This window comes from Aquarana catesbeiana, linkage group LG06 (assembly GCF_042186555.1).
Source record: "Aquarana catesbeiana isolate 2022-GZ linkage group LG06, ASM4218655v1, whole genome shotgun sequence".
Lineage (NCBI taxonomy): Eukaryota > Metazoa > Chordata > Amphibia > Anura > Ranidae > Aquarana > Aquarana catesbeiana.
In genome coordinates, this window is record NC_133329.1 from 243,675,710 (window position 1) to 243,693,621 (window position 17,912).

The 17,912-nt window shown below is 42.7% G+C and overlaps 1 protein-coding gene across 3 annotated transcripts in view; it reads left to right on the top strand.

The window, feature by feature from the left end:
* SLC29A4 (solute carrier family 29 member 4) overlaps nt 1-17,912 on the top strand; it is a 123,876-nt gene that overhangs the window by 57,709 nt on the left and 48,255 nt on the right. For all 3 annotated transcript variants that reach the window (XM_073633107.1, XM_073633109.1, XM_073633108.1), the window contains one exon: nt 2,624-2,737. In XM_073633107.1, the coding sequence (XP_073489208.1) occupies nt 2,624-2,737 (114 nt within the window). The remainder of the gene's footprint in view (nt 1-2,623; nt 2,738-17,912) is intronic.

Consider the following 17,912-nt stretch of genomic DNA (forward strand, 5'->3'; position numbering starts at 1 on the left):
TCACATACACTGGCAGGGCTGGTACAGGGCATTTACAAGGGTGGAGTAGAACCTTAAGCCTAGGCCTGCATTATGTGTGCTTTTGGTACTTCAGCTAAGACAATGTGAAACACTGGCAGAAATCAGAGGTTTTTCCTAAGATTTGCAATATACGAGGGTTCTTCAAAATGTTTCTGCACTTTTTTAACTCTTAAATATAATAAAGTGTGGAAACTTTTTGAAGACCCCTCGTATAGTTCTTGATCTTATAATATCAAAATATTTCTGTATTGTATTGTATTTGAACTGATCTGTGGTGAAAAATATATAGAGTTGCATAATATTGACAAAGGACAAAGAGAGAAACTTTCCAGACCTTGTAAAAAAGATGGACTTCTCAAAAATAATTCTAATGCCCCGTACACACGAGCGGATTTTCCGTCGGAAAAAACTTGGATGGTTTTTCCGACGGAATTCCGCTCAAGCTTGCCTTGCATACACCCGGTCATACAAAAGTTCTCTGAACTTTCGACTGTCAAGAACGCGGTGACGTATAACACTACGACGAGCCGAGAAAATGAAGTTCAGTGCTTCTGAGCATGTGTCAAATTGTTTCTGAGCATGTGTAGGAATTTTGTGTGAATTTGTACAGACGATCGCATTTTCCGATAGAAACTTTTCCTGACCAAAAAATAGAGAACATGCTCTCAATCTTTTTCTGGCTGGAATTCCGCTGGAGCATACACACGGTCGCATTTTCCGACAAAAAGCTCTCATCGGAGTTTTGCTGGCGGAATTTCCGATCGTGTGTACGCGGCATAAGGGTGTAAGTAGGAACAAGAGACATCCGCAGCTTTCATACTGTCCCATATTTTAAAGTAGAACTATAGGCAAAACTTGATTTTCATTTTGGATAGAGTAAGGCTGGGTTCACACTAATGCCTCCGCAGGTCCTAGCAGGGGGTCCGGTGCGTCCCTGTACACTGATTCAGGTGCAAATCAGGTCCGAATTTTGGCCTGAATTTGCGCCTGAAACAGAGCCAAAGACGCACGGGACCCTTTTCCAATACGGACCGCGGCCACCCCAGAGATGTATGATCCGGCTCCATTGAGAGATGGGCACAGTCTCCTGTCATGCAAATTGGATACGGGGAAACCTGCATCCAATTTGCATAAGTGTGAACCCAGCCTAGGGGAAGGTTATAACCTCTGTCAGATCTATGTCCCCATTGGAAGATTTCCCCTCTATTACTTTTCTGGGGATAACCCAAAATTGGGTATTTTATTTATTTTCACTTTTGATGATAATGGTAAACAGGACAAATAGAGAGGGTGGATCTCCTTAACTGGAGCACAGAAAGCAATACAAACTGACAGGGGTGCTAATCCCTCTCCACTCTATCCAAAACTTAAAAAAAAGATTTGCTTTTAGGTATACTTTAAGTAAGTGAGCTCTTATTGGGTTCAGTATCATGTTTTCAGTACTTGATATACATACTGTATATTGTGGGTAGCGTCTATTTCAAAATCCTCAGAAACAAAGAAAAGGAAAAGGGGAAGTCATGTTACAGGTTTACTTGCCTGAAAAAATATGTGAATAGTTATGCCCTGTACACACGGTCGGATTTTCCAACGGAAAATGTGCAATCGAAGCTTGTTGTCGGAAATTCCGACTGTGTGTGGGCTCCATCACACATTTTCCACTGGAATTTCCGACACACAAAGTTTGAGAGCAGGCTATAAAATTTTCCGACAACGAAATCCTTTGTCGGAAATTCCGATCGTGTGTACACAAATCCGACGCACAAAGTGCCACGCATGCTCAGAATAAATTAAAGCAGGGGTCCACCTATCTATCGTTTTTTTTTTTTTTGAGTTCATTCACAAATTTTCTTCTCAGCATTACATACTCACATATTGTGTGTAATATGTCCGCCTGTGTCAGATTTCGTCGGAAAGAATAACTTATATTATTCACTGCAGGCGGTTTCCATCTTCATTGTGGGCATTTGAAGCCCACAAGCATTTATTTCCTGGATATGGTGAATGCTGTGCTCCCAGCATTCACTGCTCGTTCCCGCACATGCTCAGTGGCATCCTGGGAAGCCTGAGACTAGCTCCCAGGAGACTGGGAGAGGCTAGAAACACGCCTACTCCCACGGGAGGAGAACCAGGAAGTGCAAAGAAGAATAGAAAAATAAAAGGTAATTACGGCGATTTAATTTTTTTTAAATGGCATGTCAGCATCTAGGCAAGGAAGAGAATACATACAGATATTGTTCAAAATTTGGGTGGAACCCCGCTTTAAGAGACGAAAGCTATTGGCTACTGCCCGTTTATAGTCCCGACGTACATGTTTTATGTCACCGCGTTTATAACGATCAGATTTTCGGACAACTTTGTTTGACTGTGTGTATGCAAGACAAAATTGAGCCAACATCCGTCGGAAAAAATCCATGGATTTTGTTGTCGGAATGTCCGATCAATGTCCGACTGTGTGTACGGGGCATAAGATTTTAGGGGTATGCATTTTGTTTCTATTTTTAGATTTTACAATTTGTCAATACTTTCTTAGGCATAAATAAATAAGAATTATGGGTTATTATTTAAATATTTGATTTACTTTTTTGTCATTTGCTTTCAGGCACATCTATTGTGTTTGATATGAGTCTGACTTATATCATTGTGGCTTTAGCTGCTGTTGTCCTTAATAATGCTACGGTGGAGCTTCTTACTACTCACACGAGGATCACCGCTGGTAAGTAACAAAAACATATCTTTGCTTTCAGTCAGTGAAGCAATTATTTAAAAATCAATAGACATGTGAACACAAATGGCCACATTTCAAGGGCCGGAGTTCACTCAGATGAAATATTGTTGGTCTTGGCTGCTAAGGTGGGACTAATTACAAGTACCAGTAATTTCACATTTTACATACATAGGCTTGAATTGCCACACTGCATAGTCAGGCAGGTTTTACGATCCATATGTAGGCCTGGATTTTTAGAACGTTTGCAATTAGCAAAATATAAAAAAAAGTCTCCCTTTGTTTTTAATCATAGCAGATTTCTTATGTAAGCCATTAGAAAGAAAAATAAATAAATACACTATATTAATCAAGGGGTAATAACACTGCAGTCATAGAAACCTGTAGTTCAGCTCATCCACATCTTCCACCGTTAACTGAAATTGGAATCTGCCTGCTGTCTCTGTGTGTGTGTGTCTCTGGTATGTGTCAGCTCATCCACATCTTCCACCGTTAACTGAAATTGGAATCTGCCTGCTGTCTCTGTGTGTGTGTGTCTCTGGTATGTGTCAGCTCATCCACATCTTCCACCGTTAACTGAAATTGGAATCTGCCTGCTGTCTCTGTGTGTGTGTGTCTCTGGTATGTGTCAGCTCATCCACATCTTCCACCGTTAACTGAAATTGGAATCTGCCTGCTGTCTCTGTGTGTGTGTGTCTCTGGTATGTGGCCTTCTCTATCTGTTGCCCTGTGCGAACAACCATGACATTATTTGTTTTTCTGGACTGTCTTACCTAAGTTTTATGTGTTGATCTTGTCTTGGCCTCTTGCTATTCTGACTTTTGAAGCAAAAAGTTCACTTTGATTGCCAGGCACTCTTATAGTCACTCATGATTAATTAACGAACTTCAACCCCACCCCTATAACAGTATATATTTGAGCATCCTTAAGGGGTCAGCACATTGCTGGGGGGTGCACATTGCAGGGGCTTCTATCCTTAAGGCTTCTATCTCTAAGTGATTCTTTCTACAAGTGATATGCACTTCATTCTCTGCACTTCAGCGATTGCACGAAGCAAACAATTACAGCAATCTGCACTGGAAAGCAGCTAACAGACTACAGGTGACCCTGTCTCTCTCTTAAGCTCTCCTTCCACTCTGTAACATGCACTCTCTACCACTACTTCTGACACTCCTGACCTCTCTCCTCAAACTCTCTTACCTTCACCCCCCCTCTCCACCCGCCTGCTTATACATATCACCCTGCCTTCTGTCTTCCCCCTACTACTGCTCTTACCAACTCTCGCTCATTCTACATCCATACACTGATAAAACCTCCAGTACTCTGAAACATGCCCCTTCACATAAATCACAGTCCCACATTACCTCCCTCACCCTCCTGCTTCTCCTAATCTCTGGTGACATATCCCCAAACCCTGGGCCACCATCATCTGTCATTGCCCATTGCTCCCATCCCCCTACACCCTCTGGCAGGAGCCGCAACCCACAGAACTTGGTCTCTATTCCTCTTTCCAATACCAGCCCCCCCTTTTCCTGTGTCCTGTGGAATGCACGTTCTGTCTGCAACAAACTCACCGCCCTCCACGACCTCTTCATCACAAATTCCTTTAACCTACTTGCCATTACTGAAACCTGGCTTCATGAATCGGATACTATTTCTCCTGCTTCCCTCTCCCATGGGGGCCTTCTCTGGACTCACTCCCCCAGACCAAGTGGACGGAAGGGAGGTGGAGTGGGAATCCTTCTAGCTCCATGCAGCACCTATCAGGTTCTTCACCCACCTCCCTCTCTGATACTCTCCTCTTTTGAGGCACACTGCATTCGTCTTTTCTCTCCCATTTCTCTAAGAATTGCTGTCATCTACCGGCCCCCTGGACCGGTATCAGCCTTTCTTGATGACTTCTCTGCCTGGCTACCCTACTTTCTCTCTTCTGAAATCCCCACAATTATTCTTGGGGACTTCAACATCCCTGTCAACACTAACACTACTATTACTTCTAAACTTCTCAGTCTAACCTCATCGCTTGACCTGAAGCAATGGATACAGGCTCCTACCCACTCCAATGGCAACACCCTTGACCTTGCCTTCTCCTATCTGTGCACTCCGTGCAACCTTTCCAACAATCCACTCCCACTCTCTGATCACCACCTTATTAGTTTTGCTCTCTCCTTGTCTTCCACCTCTTCTCCCTCCAACCGCCTAACAGTTACACGCAGAAACCTTCGCCACCTCAACCCTTCTCTTCTCTACTCTGCTACTGATCACCTCTATGACAAAATCTCCCCCCTGTCCTGTCCCAACCTAGCTACTTTCGCTTACAACAGCTCACTGTCTTCCTCCCTAGACAAGCTGGCCCCCCTCACTACACGCAGAATTAGGCCCCGACTGCTACAACCCTGGCAAACAGATGACACCAGAAGTCTCAGAAAACGTAGCCGCGCTCTTGAGCGCCTGTGGCATAAGACTAAGACCCAGGAAGACTTCACACAATATAAATCTGCCCTCCTAAAATACTACTCCTGCCTTCACACTGCCAAACAGACCTACTTTATCACACTCATTAACACCTTCTCATCCAGTCCACGTCAACTCTTCTCCACCTTCAACACTCTACTCTGTCCTCCACTGCCTCCACCCACCAACTCACTCACTGCCCAGGAGATTGCCAATCACTTCAAAACTAAGATTGATACAATTCATGAGGAGATCGCCAATGCGCAAAAACCTCCCCCATGCAACACTCCATGTCCACAGATACAATCATTACTTCCCTCATTCAACCCTGCTACTACTACTGAGGTTGCTAAACTTTTATCTAGCACTCATCTAACCACTTGCCCCCTGGATCCTGTTCCCTCGCAAATGCTACGCTCACCCTCTGACTCGATTCTACGCTCCCTAACTCACATTTTCAACCTCTCCCTCTCTTGTGGCATCTTCCCAAACTCTCTAAAACATGCGCTAGTCACCCCCATACTAAAAAAGCCCTCACTGGATCCCACCAATCTCAACAACTTACGTCCCATCTCCTTACTCTCCTTCTCCTCCAAACTTCTTGAAAGACTGGTCTACAACCGATTAAGCGACCATCTGACCATGAATAAACTTCTTGATCCCCTTCAGTCCGGTTTTCGCCCTCAACACTCCACGGAAACTGCTCTCCTTAAACTCTCAAATGACCTACTAATGGCTAAAGCCAATGGACACTATTCTGTACTACTTCTCCTGGACCTCTCTGCTGCCTTTGACACAGTGGACCACCCCCTCCTCCTCAAAAAACTCCACTCCTTTGGTCTCCGTGACTGTACTCTTCGCTGGTTCTCATCCTACCTATCCCACCGCTCCTTCAGTGTCACTTACAACTCTACTTCCTCTTCTCCTCTTCCTTTTTCCGTCGGGGTCCCCCAAGGTTCTGTTCTCGGACCTCTCCTTTTCTCAATCTACACCACCTCCCTGGGTCAATTGATTGCCTCCCACGGCTTTAAATATCATCTCTACGCTGATGACACCCAAATCTATTTCTCCACCCCCCAGCTCTCTCCATCTGTCTCCTCACGCATTACCAACTTATTAGCAGACATATCAGCCTGGATGTCACATCACTTTCTCAAACTCAACCTATCCAAAACCGAGCTCATGATATTTCCTCCCTCAGGTGCCACTTCCCCTGATCTCCCTGTCAAGATCAACGGCTCAACTATCAACCCATCTCCCCACGCCAAGGTCCTAGGTGTAATCCTGGACTCTGAACTAACCTTTCGACCCCACATTCTATCACTATCCAAAGCTTGCCGCCTATGTCTTCGCAACATCTCCAAGATACGCCCCTTCCTAACCAATGACACCACAAAGCTTCTAATCCACTCCCTGGTCATCTCCCGCCTTGACTACTGCAACTCCCTCCTCATTGGTTTACCTCTAAATAGGCTATCCCCACTTCAGTCCATCATGAACGCTGCGGCCAGGCTCATCCACCACACAAACCGCTCAGCGTCTGCTACACCCCTCTGCCAATCCCTCCATTGGCTGCCACTCAGTCACCGAATTAAATTCAAGATACTAACTATAACTTACAAAGCCATCCACAACCTGGCCCCTAGCTACATCTCTAACCTAGTCACAAAATACCAACCTAATCGTTCTCTTCGCTCCTCCCAAGACCTCCTGCTCTCAAACTCCCTTGTCACCTCATCCCATGCTCGCCTTCAGGACTTCTCCAGAGCCTCCCCCATCCTCTGGAATGCTCTTCCCCAATCCGTCCGATTTTCTCCTACCTTATCCACTTTCAGACGATCCCTGAAAACTCATCTCTTCAGAGAAGCCTATCTGGCCCCCACCTAACAACTGTACATTTATCTTCTCAATCAGCACATCACCCACAGCTATTACCTCTTGTATCTCTTAACCTTCCCTCTTAGATTGTAAGCTCTAAGTGAGCAGGGCCCTCTGATTCCTACTGTATCAAATTGTATTGTATTTGTACTGTCTACCCTCAAGTTGTAAAGCGCTACGTAAACTGTTGGCGCTATATAAATATTGTATAATAATAATAATAAAAGTTCTAGAGAGCAGCAAATGTTGGGTTATGTATAAGCAAAATCCTGTTCATGTAGCAAACTACTACTACTCTCATCCTGGATGGACAATGCTACTATCCAGAGTTATCCACCAAGCGCAGAAAAGTAAACCAAGGAGCCAAAGTAATTATAAAAGTCACACTGGACTGCTGCTACTGCAATCAGATGACCAAATGATAAACAGACAAAAACAACAGAATTGGGAAGCGCAGATCCAGGAGGTGGCAAGGAATCAATTGGAGATGGAATCCATGTGAAATTTAAAACAGTTTATTGCTGATAAAATATGTAACCAATACAGTACAAATGGGAAAAATCATCAGAATGGCCAAACTCTCTGTGATAGTGCCAGCAATGGAGCCAAAGGTGGTGGAGAAATTGCTGTCAGGCTTCCGTGAGGGCTGTGGGCAGAGGGGGCTGCAGACCAAAAAATGGGAAGCCTGAAAACAATTTTCCAAAGCTGGGAGTGGTGACCATAACCAAAGCCAGGCTACATCAGGGATGGGAAAGGCTGGGCACAGATTCAGGAATCACGATCACTGTATGACCAGAGTGGATGATGGCAGAATGGCTTCAGCGGCCGGTGAGACCAGAGGTGGATGCTGGAGGGGCAGCGGGAACGAGGCTGAGCTGCAAGGTGTCCAGACACCTCAGGACACCTCCCCGGCCACGTCACACGCTCTGACCGCAGGCAGACATTGGTAATTCCTAATGGATCAAATGAATCAGAGCAGGGCATGTGATGAGTATCACAGCATGTGCCGGAGCTTGAGTAGTATACGATTACATGTTTTGGGGTTTAACCCCTTCCTCAGATAACACGCTCAAGGTCCAGCATAGAACAGGGATTTTATAGACACAAGGCGGGACAACCAATCGATCCACCACCAATCATCCAAAACCTGGATATCGTAACGAATATCATGGAAAAACATTTAAAAACAAAAATAAAAATAAATATTAATGTTAATTCATTATCGTACAAGGGATTAAAAACACTGTTTATCAAATGAATAGTAACAATATATAACAAATATAAAAATTATTAAAAAAAAAGAAAAAAAAAGAAAATTATATATAGAATTATATATATAAACATATATATATATATAAACATATATATATATATATATATATATATATATATATATATATATATATATATATAGTACATCCATACATACACAAACACATACATGCACAAATCCATTCAGTACTGAAAAAAGTGATTGGACTCATATACACAGACACAACTCATAAACCACCAGATACAATCCTCAAACACAGAAACAGATGCAAACAGGGGACCAGCAGGTTGATGATAACTTTTTTTTTTGTTTTTATAATTTTTATATTTGTTATATATTGTTACTATTGTTTTAAATTTCACATGGATTCCATCTCCAATTGATTCCTTACCACCTACTGTCCAGAGGTGTCTGTTGCTCCTTCATACATATTGGAGACACCCTAAGATAGAAAGTGTGGAACTGGCCAGATCACCAGGTGAAAATAAAAGATAAAAAGCCTAAGGGCCAGTTCACACCACAAAAATGCACTCCAGATCTGTTCCGGGTGCGTTTCTCCATGCGCATTTTTAAAGCGTTTTTGATGCGTTCCGGTGAGTTTTTGGTGCGTTTTTGATGCATTTCCGGATGCATTCCAGGTGCTTTTTTTCTTCTTTTTTCCTGTTTTTTTTTTCCACTATACTAGGGTCCAGTGCATTTTTTATGCATTTTTGGTGTGTTTAGGTGCATTCCGTTGCATTCCAGTGTGTTTTTGATGCGTTTTACTGCGTTCCAGTACAGTCCAGTGCAGGAAAAATGCAGCATGTTCTACTTTTTTTTTTTGGAACTAAAAAGCCCTGGAACTGACTGCACTGGTGTGAACTATGCCATTGGTATTGGATTGGTAAGCTGCAGTATATAAAATGTTTGTTTTTGAGTTTAGTACTGCTTTAAGTGCATACAAAGACTATGAAACACATGATTTAGGAAACAATCCTTATAGTTCATGAAGAAAGGGTAATCGTCATATGTGTGGCTGAGGCAAGACCTAAATGCACTTTGCCATGTGATTTCATCTGGGAGCCTACCAGTCATAACTTCTTTCTCCTCATGTTCTTCCACACACTCTGTTCACCTAGCCTTTCATCCTCTTCCTCCATTTTGCCTTCCTCTGGATCAACTGTGGGTATAGGATTGTGTATATGGGATTGTATGATTTTTTTTCCCCTTTATTGGTTGAACTAGATGAAATTGTGTCTTTTTTCAACCAGACTAACTATATATATTTAAACTATATCACTGCATATACACTACAGGCCCCCGAGTTACAAAAATCTGACTTACATACAACTCGTACTTACAAACGGAGGGAGACTAAAAGTGAGAGGAAATCTACCCCTAGGAAGGGAATTTACTCCTGTAAGAGTTATCATGAGAAAAAGGTGTCTCCACAGAAGCTTTATCACCAATGCTTGTTTCCACAACAACCCAAAATTTTCAAATCTAATTGTCACAGGGATAGAAACTGAGGTGAAATCTTATGAACATGGGCACAGACAGCTAAACAAATAATACGGGGGTGTTAACCCTTCCCTATGCTAAAAACATAAAAATTATTTTTTTTGGCTGGAGTTACACTTAAAAATGTACCTGTTCCAACTTACATACAAATTCAATTTCAGAACATACTTACAGAACCTTGTTTGTAGCCCCAGGGCTGCCTGTATATAGCTATGTTACATCACTCCATATATAAATCATTAGCAGCTTACTAAAAGAAAAATCTTAGAGTATAACTAAAGGCAATTTATTGTATTTTTTTTTATTCTAGACAGAGTGGAGATTGATTAGAACACCTATTTGGTAGGTTATTATTGCTACCCCTGCCCCCATTAGGGAGATTCACTCTCTCTATTTGTCCTGTTTACCAGTATCATTGAAAGTAAAAGAACATTTCTGATTTTGAGTTGTCCCCAGAACAGTAATAGAGGGGAAATCTTCCAAGGGGACCCTAGTTCCGCTAACCTGGGGCCCCCACAGGATTCTCCTAAAGTGCAGGAATTTCCTCTCAACTCCTTTTTTGGCTATGGGACAGGAAGTAAAGGTAAATCTTTCCAATGTGACAAGTGTTAAAACCCACCCTTACCCTATCCATAATGAAAAAAAAGTATTGCCTATAATTCTACTTTAATAAAACCAATAAATTACTATGGCCACAATGGGTTCTGCATTTTCTTCAGACATATATTTACAATCCCACCTTTTATCATCTATCTGTGATTAGGAGTTCATAACAATATGAACTATTTTGTCTCCAATGTGCACTTTCTCAATGGTTGGCAGACCGCCTATAACACTTTGGATGCATAAAATGCATTTTCTCAACATTTTCAACAATTCTTCCAAATTAAAACCTGTGAAATGAAAAAAAGATGTATGCAAATCTAACACTGAATTAAAGCCCTGCCTGTCCAAAAAAAAGAAACAGTTTTAAGCACATTAGGGTCAGCCAAAAGGTACAAGATGCAAAACTAATACTTTTACAAAACATACAAATTGCTTTGTGACTCAAGGATGATATAGAGAGAAAACGGCTCTGGGACTTAGGTGGTTAAGGAAGTTAAATCAATTTAAATAATAAATGCATCATGAATACTTTATAATTTATGGTTAACTGTGGTATTTTAGGAGACATGCCTTTTAAATAAAATGATAATGCGCACAGTTACTTTTCTGAAATGTTGAGTCTGATTTCAGAGTTATGGTGAAGAAAGAAATGTTGGTGGGGAGCACAGCACAGAGATAGTTGATAGTTAAAAAGAAGATGTTATAGACGTTTTGGTTGATTGATTGACATGTGATAATTGTGATATCTTGGGGAGGGGGGATCACTTTGATTTGTTTATCACTGGGTGATTTTTGTTTATGAGCACTGCTTTTTATTTTTTGTATTTGTATTATCTCACTTATAGCACTGCAGATTATGTTTCAAAATGTAATTTATAGGTTAATCACTGATTATTTTAAACTGTAGCATCTTAATTAGTTTAGCAAGGCATTAAAAGATTGAATTTATTGTTAATATGTAAAGCCCAAGCTAATTTTTAAGTTGTGAATAGAGTAAATCTCCCTTAGGGGGGACAGAGTCCGCATGAAAACTGGACATGGTTATCTTCCTTTCGCCACTCTATCTAAATGCTGGAAATTCTCCTGGTAAGGGCCACTCCTGTGACTGGCCTCAGGAAGGGAGGGTACGTCGGCAGTATAAATCAGGGATCCTCAAACTACGGCCCTCCAGGTGTTGCAGAACTACACACCCCATGAGGCATTGTAAAACTCTGACATTCACAGACATGACTAGGCATGATGGGAATTGTAGTTCCTGAACACCTGGAGGGCCGCTGTTTGAAGACCCCTTTTATAAATGATTACGTAACCAAAGCATTTATTTATATATTATTTATTTATTATATTTTTCTTGCTAATTCTAACCTGGCTTTGAATACTGTGACTATGTGAAAAATCTACATAAAAACAGAATGCAATGATTTGCAAATCTCATAGACCCACATTTTAATCACAATAGAAAAAATATCAAATGTTTAACTACCTCCTGCTCGCCAGCGGGAGGGATGCTCTGTTGTTTTTGGATGATGTCATATGGGACACTGTGCAACCCCGATTTCAGTAAAGAGCCAATGACAAGGCTCTTTACCCATGTGATCAGCTGTGTCCAATCACAGCAGATCGCATGTAAACAAGGAAATGCCGGTTATAGGCTCTCCTCGCCTCACACTGACCGAGTGTGAGGCGAGGAGAGACGATCAGCGGCATCTCACAGGGGAGACCTGTACCGATACTCAGGGCACTAATCATCAGTGCCCTGATTAAAAATGCAGCCCCAACAGTGCCAAGCAGTAATACCAGTCTGTGCTCATCAGTTACACCAATCCATGCCCATCAGTGACAAAAAATCCGTGCCCAATAGTGATGCCAATTTGTGCCCATCAGTGAGGCCAATCTGTGCTCATCAGTGATGCAAGTCAGTGCTGCTTTTCAGCGCCCATTAGTGCCACCCATCAGTGTTGCCCATCAGTGCCACCTATCTGTGCCACCTATCATTGCTCATAAGTTTTGCCTATTGGTGCCCATTAGTGCTGCATATTAGTGCCTCCTCATCAGTGCCCATGAGTGCAACCTCATCAGCGCATATCAGTGAAGGAGAAAAATTACTTATTTACAACATTTTCTGACCGAAACTGATAAAAACTTTTTTTTTCTCAAAATTTTCAATCTTTTTTAGTTTTTTTGTAAGCAAAAAAAAAAAAAAACCCAGCGGTGACTAAATCCCACCAAAAGAAAGCTATATTTGTGTGAAAAAAAGGAAAAAATTTCATTTGGGTACAGTGTTGCATGACCAGGCAATTCAAAGTGTGACAGCGCTGAAAGCTGAAAATTGGCCTGGGCAGAAATGCGGTAAAAGTGCCCTGTATTGAAGCGGTTAACCACTTAAGGACTTTGCCCCTTTTTTTCAGACTCTGTGTTTACAAGTTAAGTGAGTACACCCCTAAATGAAAATGTCCAAGTTGGGCCCAATTAGCCATTTTTCCTCCACTGCGTCATGTGACTCGTTAATATTACAAGGTCTCAGGTGTGAATGGGGAGCAGGTGTGTTAAATTTGGTATTATCGCTCTCACTCTCTCATACTGGTCACTGGAAGTTCAACATGCCACCTCATGGCAAAGAACTCTCTGAGGGTCTGAAAAAAAGAATTGTTGCTCTACATAAAGATGGCCTAGGCTATAAGAAGATTGCCAAGACCCTGAAACTGAGCTGCAGCACGGTGACCAAGACCATACAGCGGTATAACAGGACAGGTTCCACTCAGAACAGGCCTTGCCATGATCAACCAAAGCAGTTGAGTGCACGTTCTCAGCGTCATATCCAGAGGTTGTCTTTGGGAAATGGATGTATGAGTGCTGCCAGCATTGCTGCAGAGGTTGAAGGGGTGGGGGTCAGCCTGTCAGTGCTCAGACTATACGCCGCACACTGCATCAAATTGGTCTGCATGGCTGTCATCCCACAAAGAAGTCTCTTTTAAAGATGATGCAATAAAGCCTGCAAACAGTTTGCTGAAGCAGACTAAGGACATGGATTATTGGAACCATGTCCTGTGGTCTGATGAGACCAAGATAAACTTATCTGGTTCAGATGATGTCAAGAATGTGTGGTGATAACCAGGTGAGGAGTACAAAGACAAGTGTGTCTTGCCTACAGTCAAGCATGGTGCTGGGAGTGTCATGGTCTGGATTTGCATGAGTTCTGCCGGCACTGGGGAGCTACAGTTCATTGAGGGAACCGTGAATGCCAACACGTACTGTGACATACTGAAGCAGAGCATGATCCCCTCCCTTTGGAGACTGGGCTGCAGGGCAGTATTTCAACATAACCCCAAACACACCTCCAAGACGACCACTGGCTTGTTAAAGAAGCTGAGGGTGGAGCATTTCTCCAGACCTCAACCCTATTGAGCATCTGTGGGGCATCTTCAAAGGGAAGGTGGGGGAGTGCAAGGTCTCTAACATCCACCAGCTCCGTGATGTTGTCATGGAGGGATGAATGAGGACTCCAGTGGCAACCTGTGAAGCTCTGGTGAACTCAATGACCAAAAGGGTTAAGGCAGTGCTGGAAAATAATGGTGGCCACACAAAATATTGACACTTTTTGGCCCAACTTGGACATTTTCACTTAGGGGTGTACTCACTTCTGTTGCCAGTGGTTTAGACATTAATGGCTGTGTGTTGAGTTATTTTGAGGGGACAGCAAATTTACACTGTTATACAAGCTGTACACTCACTACTTTACATTGTAGCAAAGTGTAATTTTTTATCAGTGTTGTCACATGAAAAGATATAATAAAATATTACAAAAATGTGAGGGGTATACTCACTTTTGTGAGATACTGTATATCATCATCTACAGTACATAATAAAATCAAAAGATTCAGAGAATCCAGAGAAATCTCTATGCGCTAGGGACAAGGCCGAAACACAATATTGGATGCCTGTGATCTTGTGGCCCTCAGAAAGCACTGCATTAAAAACAGACATGATTCTGTGATGGACATCACTGCATGGGCTCAGAAATAAACAGTTCGCCATGCCATGCAAAAATGCAAGTTAAAGTCCTATAATGCGGGGGGCGGAGCCAGCGGCCGACATGTGAGCAGCGCTGTGAAGGAACAAAATCTCCTTCTAATATCCTGAGTGTCAGAGACACCGATCCTGCACCACACCGGACGCCTAACACTTCACATAGCTGGCAGTTCTAATTGATATGGTGAAATACGGACCAGCACCCATGGAATCCGTCTGTCCCCTTATGCCTGGTGATCTCAAGATGGTGGCGACCACGAGGAGGAGGCTCAGGGTCCCAGCAGCGCACAGCCGAATGGAGCTGATTGTTCACCCACTGACCCCAGCAAGGTAAGCCCGCTGCCCTGCGGGGCTCAGGAGCTGAGAAGGGGCTTCTCACTGGACAGACTATCCCAAAAAGACCTGGGGGGAAATAGCACTGATAGCGGGGAACTCAGAGCCCTCTCTGAAACAAATTATGGAGGCTATACACACCTTCCAGTCTACCCTGACTGAACACATAGATGGCATGAGGGCTGAAATGTCTTTCCTAAAGCAAGATGTGCAGAACATTAGGGAGCGGGCCACAGAAGCTGAGCAAAGAATCAGTGATCTGGAAGATGTAGTCCGCCCATTAGAAGGCACGGTGAAAACTATACAGAGAGAAGTCAATGCCCACACTGACAAATTAGGAGACATGGAAGACCGCCAAAGAAGGAACAACTCCAAAGAAGGAACAACAAAATCACAAACAGTGATTTCTTCAGAATAACAAAAGTTTTTGTCCAATCGTTCTACTGTGACCTGGCTCCCACACTCGGCCGGAATATTGCCTCCTTGGGGGCCTGTAGATGCCCTGCTGGTTTGATCTGGTCCAGTGTCGTGTTTATCCATCGGTGTACAGCATTTGTCTCCTGTGAACGTGCCATGGAAGGTGCTCTTCACTCATGCCAGCCGGTCACCTGTGAGGGAAGTCCGTGAGATCTCAGCAGTGTTCCTGTTGTTTTTACTAAGCCTGATTTGACCCCCCTGAATAAGGGAGGTCGCAGGCTTTCTGGTAAGCCTCCATTGTTTATTGTAAGGTGACGGGCAGCACGAGTGGTGGAAAACATAAACCCAGGGTTTTGTACTGGGAATTTCTTTGTTTGGATACTTTCACTCATGAACTTTTTATTGTCACATTTTGTGTTTAAATGCACGCATTTTGTTTATGGAGTAATCACATATGGACTATTTTTTACTGGATGGTTTATGAATTTGATTATGTTCACATATGATACATTATAGATTTATTGTATACATTGTAATGATACACATTATACACTTTTTTATTATTGGTTTATTATCCGGTGCTGCACTCCTATTTTTATGTATATCTTTCCTGTCCTATATCTGGGTTATAGTGCTTAGCTGCAGGATATCCTTCACGGTTCCCCTTCTTTTTAATAATTTTTTTCATATACATAACGCACCTAGCGCAATTCTTTCTTTTTAATTTGTTACACCATAAATCTTTTGTGATACAACTTCAATCCTTACACCATCACCAGTGGCAAAACCTCATGAAAATCACCCGGTGGATGTGAGTGAAATTCCTACTCACCGGACCACCGTGACCTCTTTAACTAAAAAGAAGGTCAGATCAGGCTTGTCAGTGTGGGTCTGTGGTCTTGCTGGTATATCAGAGGAGATGTGGCTGGAATCTTGTTAATACTTCACCGCAATGACAGTTAAAAAATGAAAAAAAAGGACCATAGCGTAATACAGTTTAGATAAAAATTTACTTAAAAATGTGCCAAATGGCCCCTTGCATTAGTAGGTGCCTTCCCTCAGCACTGGAAGTATACAGCATAAATTACCAGGCTAGTGGAAGGCGTGGCCATCCCGCTCGCGCTGTGTTGATCGCCGTGCTTTCCACCACTGTGATGAGACAAAAACCGTCATCAGGAAGCGCTTCCTGATGACGTTGTGATAACGAAACGTACGTTGAGGCGCATCCCGTTCATGTCATTTCCAGCCACTTCCAGGTTTTTGTCTCACCACGGCAGTGGAACGCACGCCAATCAACACAGTGCAAGCGGGACGGCCATACCTTTCACTAGCCTGGTGATTTATGGTGTACTGGATTATTAATCATGAAAGGTTATAGCATTTAAATCAGTACTATGCACTTTATTTTGTATATGCACAAGATTTAGTTTAACCCATTAAGTCACATTATCCATAGCGTCCCCTATCATTACACACCCCAATAGCATCTCTGGACACTAAAAAAGAGTTTGACTCGGTTGAATGGGGTTACCTTTTCTCCCTTCAAACTAGGTTAGGATTCAGGCCAAAATGTATCTCTTGGGTTAAACTACTATATAATGGCCCTAAGGCCAGTATTAGAGTGAATGGACTCATATCGAACACTTTCCAGATACATAGAGGAATGAGACAGGGGTTCCCCCTGTCTACTCTTCTATTTGCACTAGCTATCGAGCCGCTGGCTGCTAAACTTAGGACTCATGATGGTCTTAAAGGTCTGGTAGTTGGGGGGTTGGAGGAACTTGTATCATTGTATACGTGTATCATTGTACGCGGATGATATGCTTTTATATCTGGGAAACCCTGATACATCCTTATCCACCGCATTCTCGGCAATACAGGAATTTGGAGACTTCACAGTCTTCCGCATCAACTGGTCCAAGTCAACGCTATTTCTCTTAGACCCACAACCATATTTAATACTCCCCGCCCAATATCCACTTGCTGGCACATTCCAGTTTAAGTATCTGGGGATAAACATTCAACTACCGGTGGATTCGGTTGTAGACGTAAATCTGTGGCCCATAATTAGAACTTTTAGTGACAGTGTGCAAAAATGGAAGGATTTACCACTCACACTGTTGGGTAGAGCTAACTTATTCAAAATAATTTTCTTGCCTAAGTTCTTATATGAGCTCTCCAATGCCCTGATCTATACAGGCATACCCCACTTTTAAGTACACAATGGGGTTTATTTACTAAAGCTGGAAAGTGCAAAATCAGGCTCACGTCTGCATAAAAACCAATCAGCTTCTAACCCCAGCTTGTTCAATTAAGCTTTGGTAATAAAACCTGGAAGCTCATTGGTTTCTATGCAGAAGTGAGCCTGATTTTGCACTTTCCAGCTTTAGTAAATAAACTCCATTGTGTACTTAAAAGTGGGGTATGCCTGTAGTCTGAAAAAAACATTTCGATATATTAATTCACTGCTGAGCTCCTTTCTGTGAGGTTCGAAGGCAGTCAGAGTCTTCTTGGAGACCTTGAAATTACCGGTGGAAAGGGGAGGACTGGCGTTACCTGACCTTCGCCTCTACTATCTTGCATCACAGCTGGTGTATATACATTGGCGAATGTTTCCGCAATTAAACAATGCAACTGTGGCGATGGAAGCGACCTTTGTTACTTCCTAGGAAACCC